General features: G+C 34.7%; 1 protein-coding gene across 10 annotated transcripts in view; it reads right to left on the reverse strand.

Annotated features, from left to right (window-relative positions):
* Positions 1 to 14,608, reverse strand: part of EDEM3 (ER degradation enhancing alpha-mannosidase like protein 3) — a 77,596-nt gene that overhangs the window by 25,615 nt on the left and 37,373 nt on the right. For 5 of the 10 annotated variants that reach the window (XM_059145227.1, XM_059145225.1, XM_059145224.1 and 2 more), the window contains 8 exons: positions 10,759 to 10,856; positions 9,015 to 9,140; positions 8,712 to 8,795; positions 7,012 to 7,095; positions 6,366 to 6,490; positions 1,907 to 2,072; positions 1,247 to 1,401; positions 204 to 360 (listed from right to left, as the gene is read on the reverse strand). In XM_059145227.1, coding sequence (XP_059001210.1) covers positions 204 to 360; positions 1,247 to 1,401; positions 1,907 to 2,072; positions 6,366 to 6,490; positions 7,012 to 7,095; positions 8,712 to 8,795; positions 9,015 to 9,140; positions 10,759 to 10,856 — 995 coding nt within the window. The remainder of the gene's footprint in view (positions 1 to 203; positions 361 to 1,246; positions 1,402 to 1,906; positions 2,073 to 6,365; positions 6,491 to 7,011; positions 7,096 to 8,711; positions 8,796 to 9,014; positions 9,141 to 10,758; positions 10,857 to 14,608) is intronic. The other 5 variants (XM_059145231.1, XM_059145233.1, XM_059145228.1 and 2 more) reach the window with 3 other exon arrangements.

The following is a 14,608-nucleotide window of genomic DNA, read 5'->3' on the forward strand; positions in this document are numbered from 1 at the left end:
AAGATTCATTGTTCATTTGATTTACACTAGGAAGGGGCCGAATTACATGGCTTTCCAAGATACTTCCACGTCCTAAAATTCTGATTCTCTAACTTTAAATCACATATTAAAAGTTTTTAGAAAGCCAAATGTCATTATCTTATGAAAGCTGATGAGACCAAAAAGGGCAGAGATGGTAACTAATTAGTACAGCAATGGCTTACTTGGATTGCATGTTGAACCAACTGGACTCTCCCATCTTTGAGGTGAATCAAACTCACCCCCATCTTCTTCAAGATTTCTAAATGTTCAGGATTAGTGGCCATGAAATCTCTGGCTCTCAGAGGAGGTTTAGCTCCACTCCTGAAACTCTCCTCTCTGCTAAAAGTAATTATAGGCAAGGCTTAGAAAACTACAAATCAGAACTGGGGAAAAACCCAAGACAAATAAAAATAATTTTAGATACTTGCAAAACTGCTAGTTTTAGAACTAGTAGAACTGGAAAAACTGGAAACAGCTATTTTCTCATATATAACTTAGTTTATTAAGTGGCATGGTCAAATATATTTTACAGTTACCAAAGCATGTATATTATCTACAAGTCTGTATTAGTCGACAGCCTTATAACTATCTGAAAGCACAGAAAAGGTTGGCTTGGGGATTTGTTATTATTGATTTCTTCCCTGAAAAACAAGGAAGCAAAACAGCATTTCTATCTGTGCATAATAACACTCACTTAAAAAAAAATTTTTTTTTAAATTTCTTATTGATGGCCTTTCTAATGTAACTATTTAGGAAAAAATGAACTCATTAAGCCAAAAAATTTTATTTAAAAACTAAGAATCAGTACTTCATCAAAAAACAAAATCAAATGAAATAAGAAACTGTATTTTCACTACATAGAAACTACAGCTTAAAGGAAAAATACTTCCTATATAAACAAGATATGTGGAAGTATTTGAAGAAACTATTTTGTGTAAAAATGAACTACAGAAGTTAACTATTATATGCCACCCACTGTCTATTAACAGTTCATTAAACAAAATAATCACCATAATAAATTTCCATAATAAGAAAGACATTACTTCAGAATAAACTTTGCCATCTAACTTTACCAATGAATAACTTTTCATTAGTGATAACTACATACTTCAATATGTTTTTGGTCTAAGTGAACATCTTCTTGGCCGTTATATATTCCTTACACTCTCTGTCATTTACTAACAATTAACTTCGTTATTAACAAGTACGAAATAAAACATCTTACACTCTGATGATGCCTCTAGGACAGCTCTTATCCACCACATTTTTCAAGGGTTCACGAATACTCTGAGCATACAGTGGATCATTAGGAAAGAGAATCTGAGTGTTTGGACAAGTCCAGTCAAAATTACTGTCATCCAGTTCTGTATAATCTGAGGTCTACAATATAAAAGAATGTTACATAAATAAAAATAATTATTTTACTAAACATTATAGCATGTTCATATAAAACATTAAGTGAAATCTAAGCGTGTATAGGATAAACAATATAATAAAACAAGAGTACAATAAGTGTATATAAGATAAAACTGTAAGAAAACAAAATAAAGGGCGCCTCGGTGGCTCAGTGGGTTAAGCCGCTGCCTTCGGCTCAGGTCATGATCTCAGGGTCCTGGGATCGAGTCCCGCATCGGGCTCTCTGCTCAGCAGGGAGTCTGCTTCCTCCTCTCTCTCTCTCTGCCTGCCTCTCTGCCTACTTGTGATCTCTGTCAAATAAATAAATAAAATCTTTAAAAAAAAAAACAAAAGAAAAAAAAATATCAAGTGTACTTTTCTTCCTGCCATACATATATTTATTGAATTCTATTCATGAATTATTTTTCACTTGGAAAAATAACCACATAAAAGAGAGGAATAAGACATTTAATTACAAAACATAACCTACTGTATTCTTCTTAGAGATACTTTGATTTGTAGTAGAGAGCCAAAGAGGTAACAGATGAGCTTCTGTTGTAAAGATGTAATCTTCTATGTCAAAAATAATGTCCTCTTTATCAGCAAATAGCAGGTAAAGATACTTAAACATCTCAGCCAAGAAGAAAGAATCCATCCTGAGATAAAAAGTCACAAATAAATCTAAGAACATAAAAATATCCAATGCCAACTATCTGAAATAGACAGAGTCAAGGTTAATGAACAAGTCTATACCAATTCCGATGTCCAAAGTACTATAGTATCTATCTTTTCCCCCAATGGAACAGTCTTGACTCGAAGCATATTCCAAGGGAATGAAAAACATCAGAGGGGCTGCCTACCACACAGGTACACTAAATCTTGTCAATAGTACCGACAAGATTTTTCCCATTGGCCTTCCAATGAAGGAGAGTTTTCCATTTCTTCTACAGAGAACCAACAGCAGGGAGGTAATGCAGATAAACTTTACCACTGAGAGCCATACAAGAATTCAATTAATATTAAGCTGGATAAAGTAAAACAATTTTGATGGAGTTCATTATGTAGCTATTTAAGTGATAAGCAAGAAGGCTTTAAAGGTAAAGGAAATCACTTACAAAAAAATTACAAGAAAAAAGTACAGCACAAAATCACAGGGACTACGATTATAACTTTGTAAATCTCTAAATACTTATCAAAAAGGGAACAGAGAAGAAACAAAGGGGATAAAAATATATGCGACTTTATAAATTATTTAATGTTACAATGTTTTAATTAACATTTTTTAAAAAGGCTTTAATAAAATTAAAAGTGGCAGAAAAAGAGCATAGCTGTTAGATGGAGTTATAGTAACATGGAATTTATCACATTTACTACCTCCCAAAGCAACTTGTAATTTACTGGACAGATAGCATAGTTTCACACCTCCAGCCAAGCACAAGTCCTGGCACACAGTAGGCACTCAATAAACATTTACTAAATCAAAAGCAAGTTTTAACAGTATTACTGAAGAATGAACTAGAGAGGCAATGGAACACAGAGGTAACGATTTGGGCTTTGGAAATAGAAGACTTTCCACCGACTAGCTGTAGAATCATAAGAATATTATAGAAGGAGTGTGAGTTTCCGTTTATTTTTCTGGAAAGGACATAATAATGCATGTCTATGTCTAACACTGGGGTAAAGACTAAAAGAGATACTACACATTTATTATTTAGCACAGCACCCGGCATATGTAGGAGCTCAAAAACAGAGCTATCATTATTTTTCCTATACAAAATGTTTGTTTTAGAACATCTATAATCTTTCAAATTTTTTTGAACATTTTATATGTTAATCTTTTCAGAATAGATAAAACACTTCCTGTCAATCTGCAATATACTTATAATAATTTAACCTTCACTGGGGGATAGTTATTATCATGAGCAAATGCTACCTTGAGAACCACAGACTGATGAGCAGGGTGTTGATTTTTGGGCGAATTCTAGAACTTACTATGAAAGAGATGGTTAGCAAACACTTAGAATAGAGAAATGGTAAAATCACTACAGTACAAATTGGGTAAGGCTAGCAAACTGGGTATCATATCATATAATTTCATTTGTATTATAAAACCATAAATATATACATATATGTAATAAAACTATCTGGAAGACTGTTTATCAAATTGCCAACAGTAGTTATCTTAGGGCGGGCAAGCAGGGAAGTGTCTTAGGAAAGATTTTTGATATTCTTTTTGCCATTTATATTCTTTCAGTGGTCATTAAGGAACATACAGATATTCCCATTTTGAAAATTGTATATGTGTATGCTCGTGAGCCAGGGGACAGCACTGACAGATCTGTAAGGGAATAAGCAACCAGATGCAAAAAACTTGCAACCTGAAAGCCCTCAAATGTCATACCACAAGGTATACTAGTCATGGTCCAAACCAGAATTCTTCCCCAACAATTTAGATGGCAACTTTTTAAGGTATGCCTATCGAAACTGCAGATCACTGGAAACAGGTAATTTAGGTAGTATCTTAGATGACTGAGATGAGATTCAAACTCCCTTTTAGGTCTAGAAACACACACACACAAACAACCCAACAAAAATCAAATTTTGATAGGCTAAGGATAAAGTTCGAAGTTTACAACAACAACAAAAAAAAATCGCTTTCTTAAAAGCAGGTTGGGGAATACCCATTTGTCAGGCCACAGTTAAGTAACTGAAGTGAACTGGCCACAAACTCACTGTGAGCTGAATATAATAAAGCTGCTCAGAATCTAAAGCTTCTCTGGTAACACAGAATGATGATTAGTAGTTCTCGACCTTTCGCTGGGCCAAATGCAGGAGAGGTACAATGTTGCCATGAGAAACAGTGAGTTGATGAAGCCCTGATCCTCAGCTGGATGGAGGACGAAAGCCCATCAGCTGCTCAGAAAATTAGCGACCTCACAACTGTTCTCGAACAGTGATGTTTTGCCAGGCACATCCTGAGGATGGCTAATTCTGGACATGATACTTTAAGAGATACTCTAGGGCGCCTGGGTGGCTCAGTGGGTTGAGCCGCTGCCTTCGGCTCAGGTCATGATCTCAGGATCCTGGGATCGAGTCCCGCATCGGGCTCTCTGCTCAGCGGGGAGCCTGCTTCCTCCTCTCTCTCTCTCTGCCTGCCTCTCTGCCTACTTGTAACCTCTCTCTGTCAAATAAATAAATAAAAATCTTTAAAAAAAAAAAAAAAAAAAGAGATACTCTACATACTGGAATATAATCAGACTGGGGCAAAGGCAGTGGTGAACGGTCTAGAAACAATGTCATATAAGGAATATTTACAGGTAAAAATAGGAGATTGCTAAATTTACAAAACTGGAACTCTCTACATAGAGTAAATCATGCCTTGCTCTGTAATTCCTCAACCTGTTACTCTTTTTTCAACTATAGCATAAATCACCTGGTTGTAATTATATCTTTACATACTTATCTTCACTAACTACAAGTCAAGGGAGGGCAGGAATGGGTTCTAATTTCTCTTCCCATCCCCACAAGTAAGTGCAGTGCCTGGCATTCAGCAGGTGCTTAATTATTTTGTTCCTTGAATGAGCTGTCAGAATAGCACTGCGTTCAAGAGCCAATCTTCCTTGATAAGAATTCTAATTACTAATTGTGTGATCTTCGGTAAGTTCCCCAACCTTTCTGTGCCTTGGCTTCTTCACCTACACAATGAAGATTATAACAGAAATTACACATCAGAGGGTTGTTGTCAAGATCAAAGGAATTAAACAAAGCAGGGGCTTAATCAGAAGAGTGCCCAAAATGTAGACAGCAGTAAATAAATATTAAAAATAAATACACAGCTTATCTGCTTTCATTTCTTGTTGGTATCTACATGCCTACTTCCAAAAACCTATCCATTTCTCACCAGCTACGATCAGGGAAGTAGGTCTCAAGCCTCATTAACTATTATCTAATTACTCTCGAGTGAAGGACTAAGGATAGCTCTGAGTAGATGATGAGGGCTGTGTCTCACCTGCCTCTACCCCTCTGCCTGAAATTCCTTTTACTACTGTTTTCTCATCCTTATCTTGAAGGATGATACAGAAGCCTCCAGAAACCCTCCAGGGACTGTCATATCCCAATCTTTAATACGTTTCATGGCACATTTACAAAGTAGTAGCATCTCTTTATCTGCCTATTCTCAGTGATTCAAAGATGGAAAAGACATGTCTTCTATCTTAAATCCTCAAAAACTAGTATAACTCTGGCACATAAAACACTTCATAAACACCTGTGGAATGAACATTTGGTAACCAAATCAACAAATGTTAGTGTTCATTAGAGATGTGCTGCTAGGTTCTGGATGGTTAAAATAACCAGATAAGTAATTCTGGAATAACTGTAATGTTAGTGAATATCACAGTAACCAAAGTATGCTTTTTACAGCTCGAGTATTTCATGCCATCCACATCTATCCGATATGTGATGAAAGAGAAATTGACAATGGTCTTCCCCAGCCCTTCAAATCGGCAACAGAATAAGAAAGAATACACACATTAACCAAGACATGCTTTGAGGAATTCTTGACTAGCAAAAATCATAATCCAGATCATTCGTCATCATCTTGATAATTTCAAACATTGTACATAATATAAAAACTATTAACACAGGACGCCCTCCCCGCATTCCTAATACTCCTAATACCAAGGTTCTGATATTTAACATTTATTTATTCATCTACTTAAAAATCATTTAAGCACCTACTATATGCCAGGCACTATGATAAAAATACAAACTGTTCAAACAATTTTAAATAAGCCCATTCAAGAGTTTAAAATATAAACACAATGAACTACCTTTTGCATCTTCAAAAACCTTTTGTAAAAGCATTAAGTGTATCTGAATTCTAAGAGTTGTATTTTGTGTTGTTTCAGAGTTACCCTGAGGAAAGGGGATGTTAGGAATTGTTTTACCTGTCCTCATGACTTCCAGTACGAACATCCTTCATGGCAGCAAATCCGCAAGGCACTCTAGCATATTTATTTAAATTTTCAATAAGAGTTTTCCCTACTTCAAGGTAGTAAGGATCTCCTGTAGCCTATTAAAAAGGAGAATATATGTATACATATATATAGCTTATATATTACCATATACCCACTCATTTATCAGGGATTTATTGAGTACCTACTAGGTGCTTAGGCATTGTATCAGGCACTGGAGTATATGTTACATAGAACTTAGCTCTGAAAATAAGCCAGGGATCTGCTTTATGGAATATCTTAAACACATAACTGGAAAGCTGTCCAATTACATTTCTCAGCCCTTTGATAAAATTTTCAAAGCCCAAAAAGGTAAGAGACATGCTTTAGAAAGCAGCTCTAAAATATAACATTTTTCTTTTTAGAAATGTTTATGTAAATATTTTGAAAAGACACAAAACTTAGGTGTCAATTCTTCTATCTTTCAATAATTATGGTCTAGATGAATGAAAACCGTAACATATCCAATCATGATAACATTAAAACAAGGACTTTGAAAACCCAATAACTATTACAAGGTAGTGAGATATCCAACAGAGAATGGGGACTAAACAGCAAAAAGAGAGGTAAAAGAGCTTACTTTATATAAGAAGTAGGTACTTTCTGCAAATTCTGGTCTTAAAGGATGTTGAGCCCAATGTACCCTGAAATCTGTGGTAAATGCCTAGACAAAACAACATATAAACAGGTATAGAAATGTGATTAAAAAATAAACAACTGGTTCCAGAGTATACAGTATATAAGTTAGACTATAAGAAAATAAAATTAAAATATTGGTAACAATTTTCATCAATAAAATGAAAATATTCATTGCTTAAATCATAATTCATTTTTGCTAAAGTGCTATTTTTAGCAATTAAAGTATTTCTGTAAATGATCATTTTGGCTATTAGGAAGCTTAGAGAAAACTATGAAACTCAGTAATGCTACTAAATGGGTCTTTGTGTTTTCTTTTTCCTTATCTCCATTTTTTCCTCTTAATTATTATTATTTTTTTAAAGATTTTATTTATTTATTTGACAGAGAGAGATCACAAGTAGGCAGAGAGGCAGGCAGAGAGAGAGGAGGAAGCAGGCTCCCTGCTGAGCAGAGAGCCCGATGCGGGACTCGATCCCAGGACCCGGAGATCATGACCTGAGCCGAAGGCAGCAGCTTAACCCACTGAGCCACCCAGGCGCCCCATTTCCTCTTAATTATTAAGTCCCTTGTTCTATTTCTATTTTAGCATTTTAGTATATTCTTTCTTTTGTAACAACCTCAAATCCTCTGCAGAGTGAGACAAGGCATTATTTAAAAATAAAACTAGTCTCACTTGAAATTATTCACTAACAGAGCCAACTGGTTTAAAAAAAAAAAAAGATTAAAATAAAACCAAAACCTTTATGGGAACCAAATAAAACTTCATCTGTGATAAGATGTATTTAGTTGAACCTTGGTTTATTCTCAGTGGATATGAATTTTCTACAATGCATAGGCCTACTTACCTGAAGTCTAATAAAACTATACTTTCTCAAACAAACACTTACGGAAGCAATCTAGGGGCACCTGGGTGGCTCAGTGGGTTAAAGCCTCTGCTTCTGGGGGCACCTAGGTGGCTCAGTGGGTTAAATCGCTGCTTTCGGCTCGGGTCATGATCTCAGGGTCCTGGGATCGAGTCCCACATCGGGCTCTCTGCTCAGCAAGGAGCCTGCTTCCCTCTCTCTCTCTCTGCCTGCCTCTCTACCTACCTGTGATCTCTGTCAAATAAATAAATAAAATATTTAAAAAAAAAAAAAAAGCCTCTGCTTTTGGCTCAGGTCATGATCCCATGGTCCTGGGATTGAGCCCCGCCATCAGGCTCTCTGCTCAGCGGGGAGCCTGCTTTTCCCCCCCTCTCTCTCTGCCTGCCTCTCTGCCTACTTGTGATCTCTGTCTGTCAAATAAATAAATAAAATCTTAAAAAAAAAAAATCTCTCTAGTTGGTGGGTATATGTAAAAGTTAGGACGAGAAAATATGTATGTAATGGCATAGATTAGGAAAGGCTGAGAAATACTACTTTGGGTTGTTTTCTTTTTCACAGAGGTCAGCATTACCTTAAATTAGACTTCTCTTAATACATGAGAAAAAGGAAAAACATATATAGTACTGTATAAACCAAAAACTACTTAATTAAATAAACTATTTAACCAGGAAAAATACAAATAGGAAAGAATAAACCAATCCTGAAAATAACATTTGCTATCTTTAAATTAGCAATTTATAATATATGTAAATTAGAATTCCAAAGATGATGTGCTTACCTCTGGTAGGAAATTATGTTTTTTTATCACCTGATATAACATTTCATGAGTTTCAATAGCAGGTCTAATATCCCCCTTTAAGACCTAGAAGTCAATAATAACAACAAAATTACCTAATAAAATAGGAGTTGACTTTATCTAGAGTCATTATATAAACAGAAAAACGTATATTAATTTTAAAATGTGACTCCATTTTGGTAACTCAATTTTAGAGATCACATATGCACTTATTTATTCTATGTTAATACTTTAAAAGCACAGGTTTTTTGGTCTGGGGTTTATTTGTTTGTTTGTTTGTTTTACCTGCAAACCTGGAAAAAAGGCAAGCAAAGCATCCATCCAAGTTCGAGCATTCAGCATTGGCTTGTGGATGTGTACATCAAGCAGAAGAGGTGGCTGGCTAATGTACCTCATTATGGCATCGTAGTGCTAGAAGATCACAGTATGTGTTCATGAAAGTAGATGAAAAAAGATGTATTATTCTTAAAAACAGTAATTAAATCTCACTGTGAAGAAAGTTAACCTGAATTTATATATAAATACATTTACTTATAAACTATGTAAATATTTAAATTATTCTATATGGAAATCTTTCTAAAATATAGTATATATACTCCCCTGTGTTAAATCTGATGCAGAATATTAAAGACTATAGTTGAATATTAAAGACTATAATTAATAAAGAATCTTCTGAGGGGAGATCCTATTGCTGTCTTGTGGGAATGGCCCATGGCTGTGGCCAAAGGATGCTCTTATGTCCTCTTGAGATATAGTTATAGGCTTCTGTATTACAGAATTAGTTGCATTTTTCTCCTGTGTATAGGAAGTTTGGTCCCTTCTCAGCTAATGTAATACTCTGGTGGAGCTCACCACTACTTAAATTAATGTATCTAATTACTGTTACCACTCTTACAGTCTGCTACACTTTTATATTCTTAAAAACTCTTTTCCCCCTTCTTTTACCTTCTAGGTATTTCTCAGATTTGACAAAAACAGGTTGAGCTGTTAGTCAATACATGAGCCAATTAAGAAAAACCTATCCTGGTTCACTTAAAAAAAAAAAATCTTGTTATAATCTAATAATATGTGATTTTTTTTTTTTTTAAGTATTCAACTGGCAACTTATTAGGTCTCTTACTGGTTTTTCCTAACTCATCTATTATTTAATAAATATTATTGAGTATCTGCTAGATGCTAAGGCATTGTTCTAACACTTCAAATGCACTAGCTTATTTAATGCTTCCAATAACTCTATGATAATACTAATATTCCCATTTTGTGGATAAGGAACAGAATTAAATAGTGTAAAGTTACTTGCCCAAAGTCACAAAACCAGTGGTACACCAGGATTTAAACTCAAGTGGGACAAACTCTCCTATGTTAGCCACTATACCATACTGTCTCTCAGTAATGTGGGTGAACTGATGGGTGCACAAAGAAATTATAAATGATATTGAAAAGAATACAGTGATATAGCTGATGAGTTTACTGTACTAATTTCAATTTGCTTCAGTTACAAAGGCAATCCGATCAGGTTCAGTAATCCATCCCCTTCTCCCCTAAAAATATGCCTGTGGTTCTGACCCAGACTTAAAAAGAGTTATTGACCTGCTTTTGAAATGAATACTAGTTTCCCTAAATCTCCAAAGCCCTGCATGCTTGGTGTGATCAAGGACTAGGCCAAATTTCCAAGATTTCAACAAGAACTGGAGTCCAAAGGAGAAAGATAACTAGTAATTTATTCCAATAAATTCACTTCCTTGTATAAAAGATTAGGTAAACTCAAATCTACTTATTTTATGACTTACTGGCAGAACTCAAAAACTTCTGAAAAGAGATGAAAATAAAATTACTTTGTAAACTAATTTTTGGAATGTATGTAGCTTTGTCCTGCCCTTGTCCAACATCATCAGGGAATACTGACAAAAAAACCAATACACATTTTAAAAAGATTGTTTCTCCAACTGTCACTCAGTTCAGTTTCTATCAAAATCTGGCACTCAAATAAAATTGGCTCTAAAGTTACTATAAAATTAGATCAACTTACTGTATTAAATCTTTCCAGAAAACTGTCATCTCCAAGCAAGACATAGGCTTTCAATAGATATTCATAATAGGAATCAATCCCTGCTCCAACTCCACTATCTATGAAAAAAATACATATAAACATGGTTTTTATTAAACAAGTCTTAAAACCTCTTGACAGAGTACAAGTGAGGATAGGAATACACTAAGAATGAAACGTCAGTGGCGCCTGGGTGGCTCAGTGGGTGAAGCCTCTGCCTTCAGCTTGGGTCATGATCTCAGCATCCTGGGATGGAGCCCTGAGTCAAGCTCTCTGCTCAGCGGGGAGCCTGCTTCCCCCCACCTCTCTGCCTGCCTCTCTGCCTACTTGTGATCTCTATCAAATAAACTAATTAAAAAAAAAAAAAGAATGAAACGTCAGTCTAAACATAAAACTATTTAAAAGTTCAACATTTATAGAAATATTAACCCGACTATATGAATAACAATGGTTCCTTGCTGATATCTGTATATTTACAAAAAAAGAATCTTACTTTGCAAAACTCGTTACATAAGTCTTATTTAAAAGCAGGAGATAATAGTTCTAAGAAGTTTTTCAAAGTTCATTTTCTCAGTGAGAAACTCCAAAAAGGAAACATTAGAGAGGACCATTATACGTTTTAAAAAACATTTAGATCCTTAATCAGTAAGACATCAATCTTTAAAGTTAGAGTAGATATGAAATCAAGACTGCTGCTGTTTGGAGGGTCCAATTTTAATTGCTGCGACTTCCTCCAAGATCATCACCGAGAACCAAAGGAAACCGTAAGAAGCCTGGCAGCATGGGCAGGGCAGGTAGGGAAAGGGTGGTTTTGGCCTGGAGCAGAAGGCAGCTGGAAATGACTAAGAAAGAATCAAATAGGAGGGAAACTGCTAGAGCTTTGCTCTTGCTTCTCCCAAACCACTATCTTAAGACACACCTCCTCCTCCACTTGCTACAACTCAGGTCTCCTCAGGTCTCCTCAGGAGTAAAATCAAGACAGCACTGAAACCCTGCCTAAGGAATTGAACAAAAGAGGTGGGAACTAATTTTAGACATTCTTTCCCCTACCTTTCCTGGTGATTTCTGAGGTTGGTGCGTTTACAATTTAAATTACAACTACAATTACAATCTTAGAAATCCCTATACCCAGGGACCATGCAGCATCAATGAAATCAGACTCTCCTGGGGTCCAAGCATTGATATATTTTTTAAAAATTCTTAGAATTCATCCCTAAGATCACTGGGGATGACAGGGATTGGAATCTGACCTTCTCACAGAATAGGTGAAAAAGGAACATAAACTTATATGCCAAAAACATTTAAGCAGCATGACTTACTAAAAATAAAAAGAAGGTGCTGGAATGAGAATTTATCAGAAGAAGAAATAACAAAACAGGCACACTTACTTTAAATGATTTAATTTTAAAATTAGCCTAGTAGACATACTAAAGATAGGGAAGATACTAACAATATAAAAAAATAAGAAAAAAAATTTCAAGTAAGCTCTCCATCTTACATGGGGACTGAACTCATGCTCTATCAACTGAGCCAGCCAGGTGCCACACAAGAAAAATGTTTTAACCAGGCATAAATATATAGAATAAAAAATGAAACAGTTAAAACAATAAAGCAGATGGGACATATAGCAGAAAGGATGAGGCTGAGGCAGAGATCAGCAAATTGGAAGATCACATGTGGCAATCTTCCAGAAGAAAGGAAGGCAGAAGGAAAAAAAAAAGAAAATATAAAGATAAGATATATGGAGCAGAGAAACAGAATTGATTTAGATAATAGGAAGTATAAAAAGAGAGATTAATAAAAATGAAAAGAATATCTAAAAAAATAAGACCAGTTTTCAGCAATTAAAAACAAAGATTTTAAGGAGAAAGGACCCACAGAATATCCAAAGGAGAGCTAAAGAAAAGTCTACACCTAAAATTACAGACACATTTTTAGAAATTTCTCTTTGCTTTTAATATTCCTAGTCTTCCAAAGAGGAAGAATAGATCACACACATAAGGGCATAAAAATCAGAATATTTCTCGTTTTTTAATAGGATGTATGAAGACAACAGAATTGTATTTTCAAAGACTTGAAGGAAAAGAACTTAAATAGAAAATTTTATAAATATCCAAACGAACACTCAAATATGAAAGCATAATAAAATTGTTGGATATAAAAGGCCTCAGAACTATTAAAAGCTACTGAAAACAAGGATAAATAAGTAGGAAGGAAGACAAATCTACCAGATGTTGTTAGCAATAAATACACAAGGTACAAGTGACCAAATACCTTGACAGTTTGGTTTTTTACCTTTAAAGAAAGGAAAAGAGGGCTACGCTAAGACCAAAAGGAAAAAGAACATATTCACAGTGAATAAAAACTAAATAACTACATAATATTAACAAAACGAGGGGTGGAGGTTGGGGTGACAAGAGGTAGGAGAAGATGCTAAAGTTCATTTCTTACTAGAAGGTAAATAGAGGTTTCATTTAATAACAAAAGGATTAAAGAGAAAACAGGAAAGGTGGAACACACTGAAATTACAAATAAGATAGTATAAGTCCAAATATATTAAAAATAGAAGTAAATAGAAATACATAAAAAAATAGAAGTAAAAATAGAAGTAAATGTAAATGGACTGAAATCACCAATTTAAAGACAAAGACTGACAAGTTGGCTTTTTAAAACAATCCATAAATTTCATTAAGAGTTACACTCAGCATGAGCACTTGAAAGACTGAAAATAAAAGGACAGAAAACTTATCAGGCAATTAAGCAAAATAAAGCTGATGTAGCTGTATTACTACCAGATTAGACTGTAAGACAAGGAATATTATTAGAGATGATCACTACATAATGAAGAAATACTTTAAATCATTTGTGTGTTTAAAACAAAAGACACAAAAATATTTCTCTCAACTAAGAAGAGAGAGCTATTTTAAATGAATGTACCTAATAAAACAGACTAATGCACCCAAAAATATATACAAAGCAAAACAAAACTACAAGGAGATATTAATAAGTCCACTACCACTGTCAGAAATTTTATCTACCTTTCTTAATTCTTAGTAGGACAAGCAAACAGAAAATCAGCAAATTGACACATACAGAACTCTATATCCAAGAATGAGAAAATACACACTTTTAAAGTGCATGCAAAATGTTCATAAAAACCAGTCATGTTTGGGGCACCTGGGTAGCTCAGTTGGTTAGGCACATCCAACTCTGGTTTTAGCTCAGGTCACGTCCTGAGATCGTCCCCTGCACCAGGTTCTGCAATGAGCCTGGAAGCCTGCCAGAGTCTCACTTTCCCTTCTCCCCTCCCTTTGCCCCTCCCCCTACCCCATTCATGCAACCTTTCTCTCTCTCTCTTTATCTGGAGAAAGGAAAAAGAAAAACAAAAAAACCTGGCCATGTTCTAGGCCAAAAAGAAAATGTCAATAAATTTTAATGGATAGTTATCATATAAATCAATATCATATAGGTATCAACAGTATTTTTTTAAAAGTACAACTGAACAGAAAATGGAAAAAATACAAAAACATCAATATTAAAAAAAGGGAAACCTATAGAAAAATTCTACTCTTCCATACGTAACCAAGAAATACTCTTGGAGAAATATATAAATATTCATGGCACTACTTTTCATAAGAGTAAAATCCAGGAAACAATCTAAATGCCCAGACTGTGACTGATTCATCCAATAAAATATTATACAGCAGTCAAAAAAAAAAACCAACTACACCTTCATGCAACATTATACATGAATCTTAGCAATATATTATGTGAAAAAAGTCTCAAATGCATGATGTGATATGATTTTATAAGGTTTAAAACAAAAAATTCT

Source organism: Mustela lutreola, chromosome 14 (assembly GCF_030435805.1).
Source record: "Mustela lutreola isolate mMusLut2 chromosome 14, mMusLut2.pri, whole genome shotgun sequence".
NCBI classification, from domain to species: Eukaryota; Metazoa; Chordata; class Mammalia; order Carnivora; family Mustelidae; genus Mustela; species Mustela lutreola.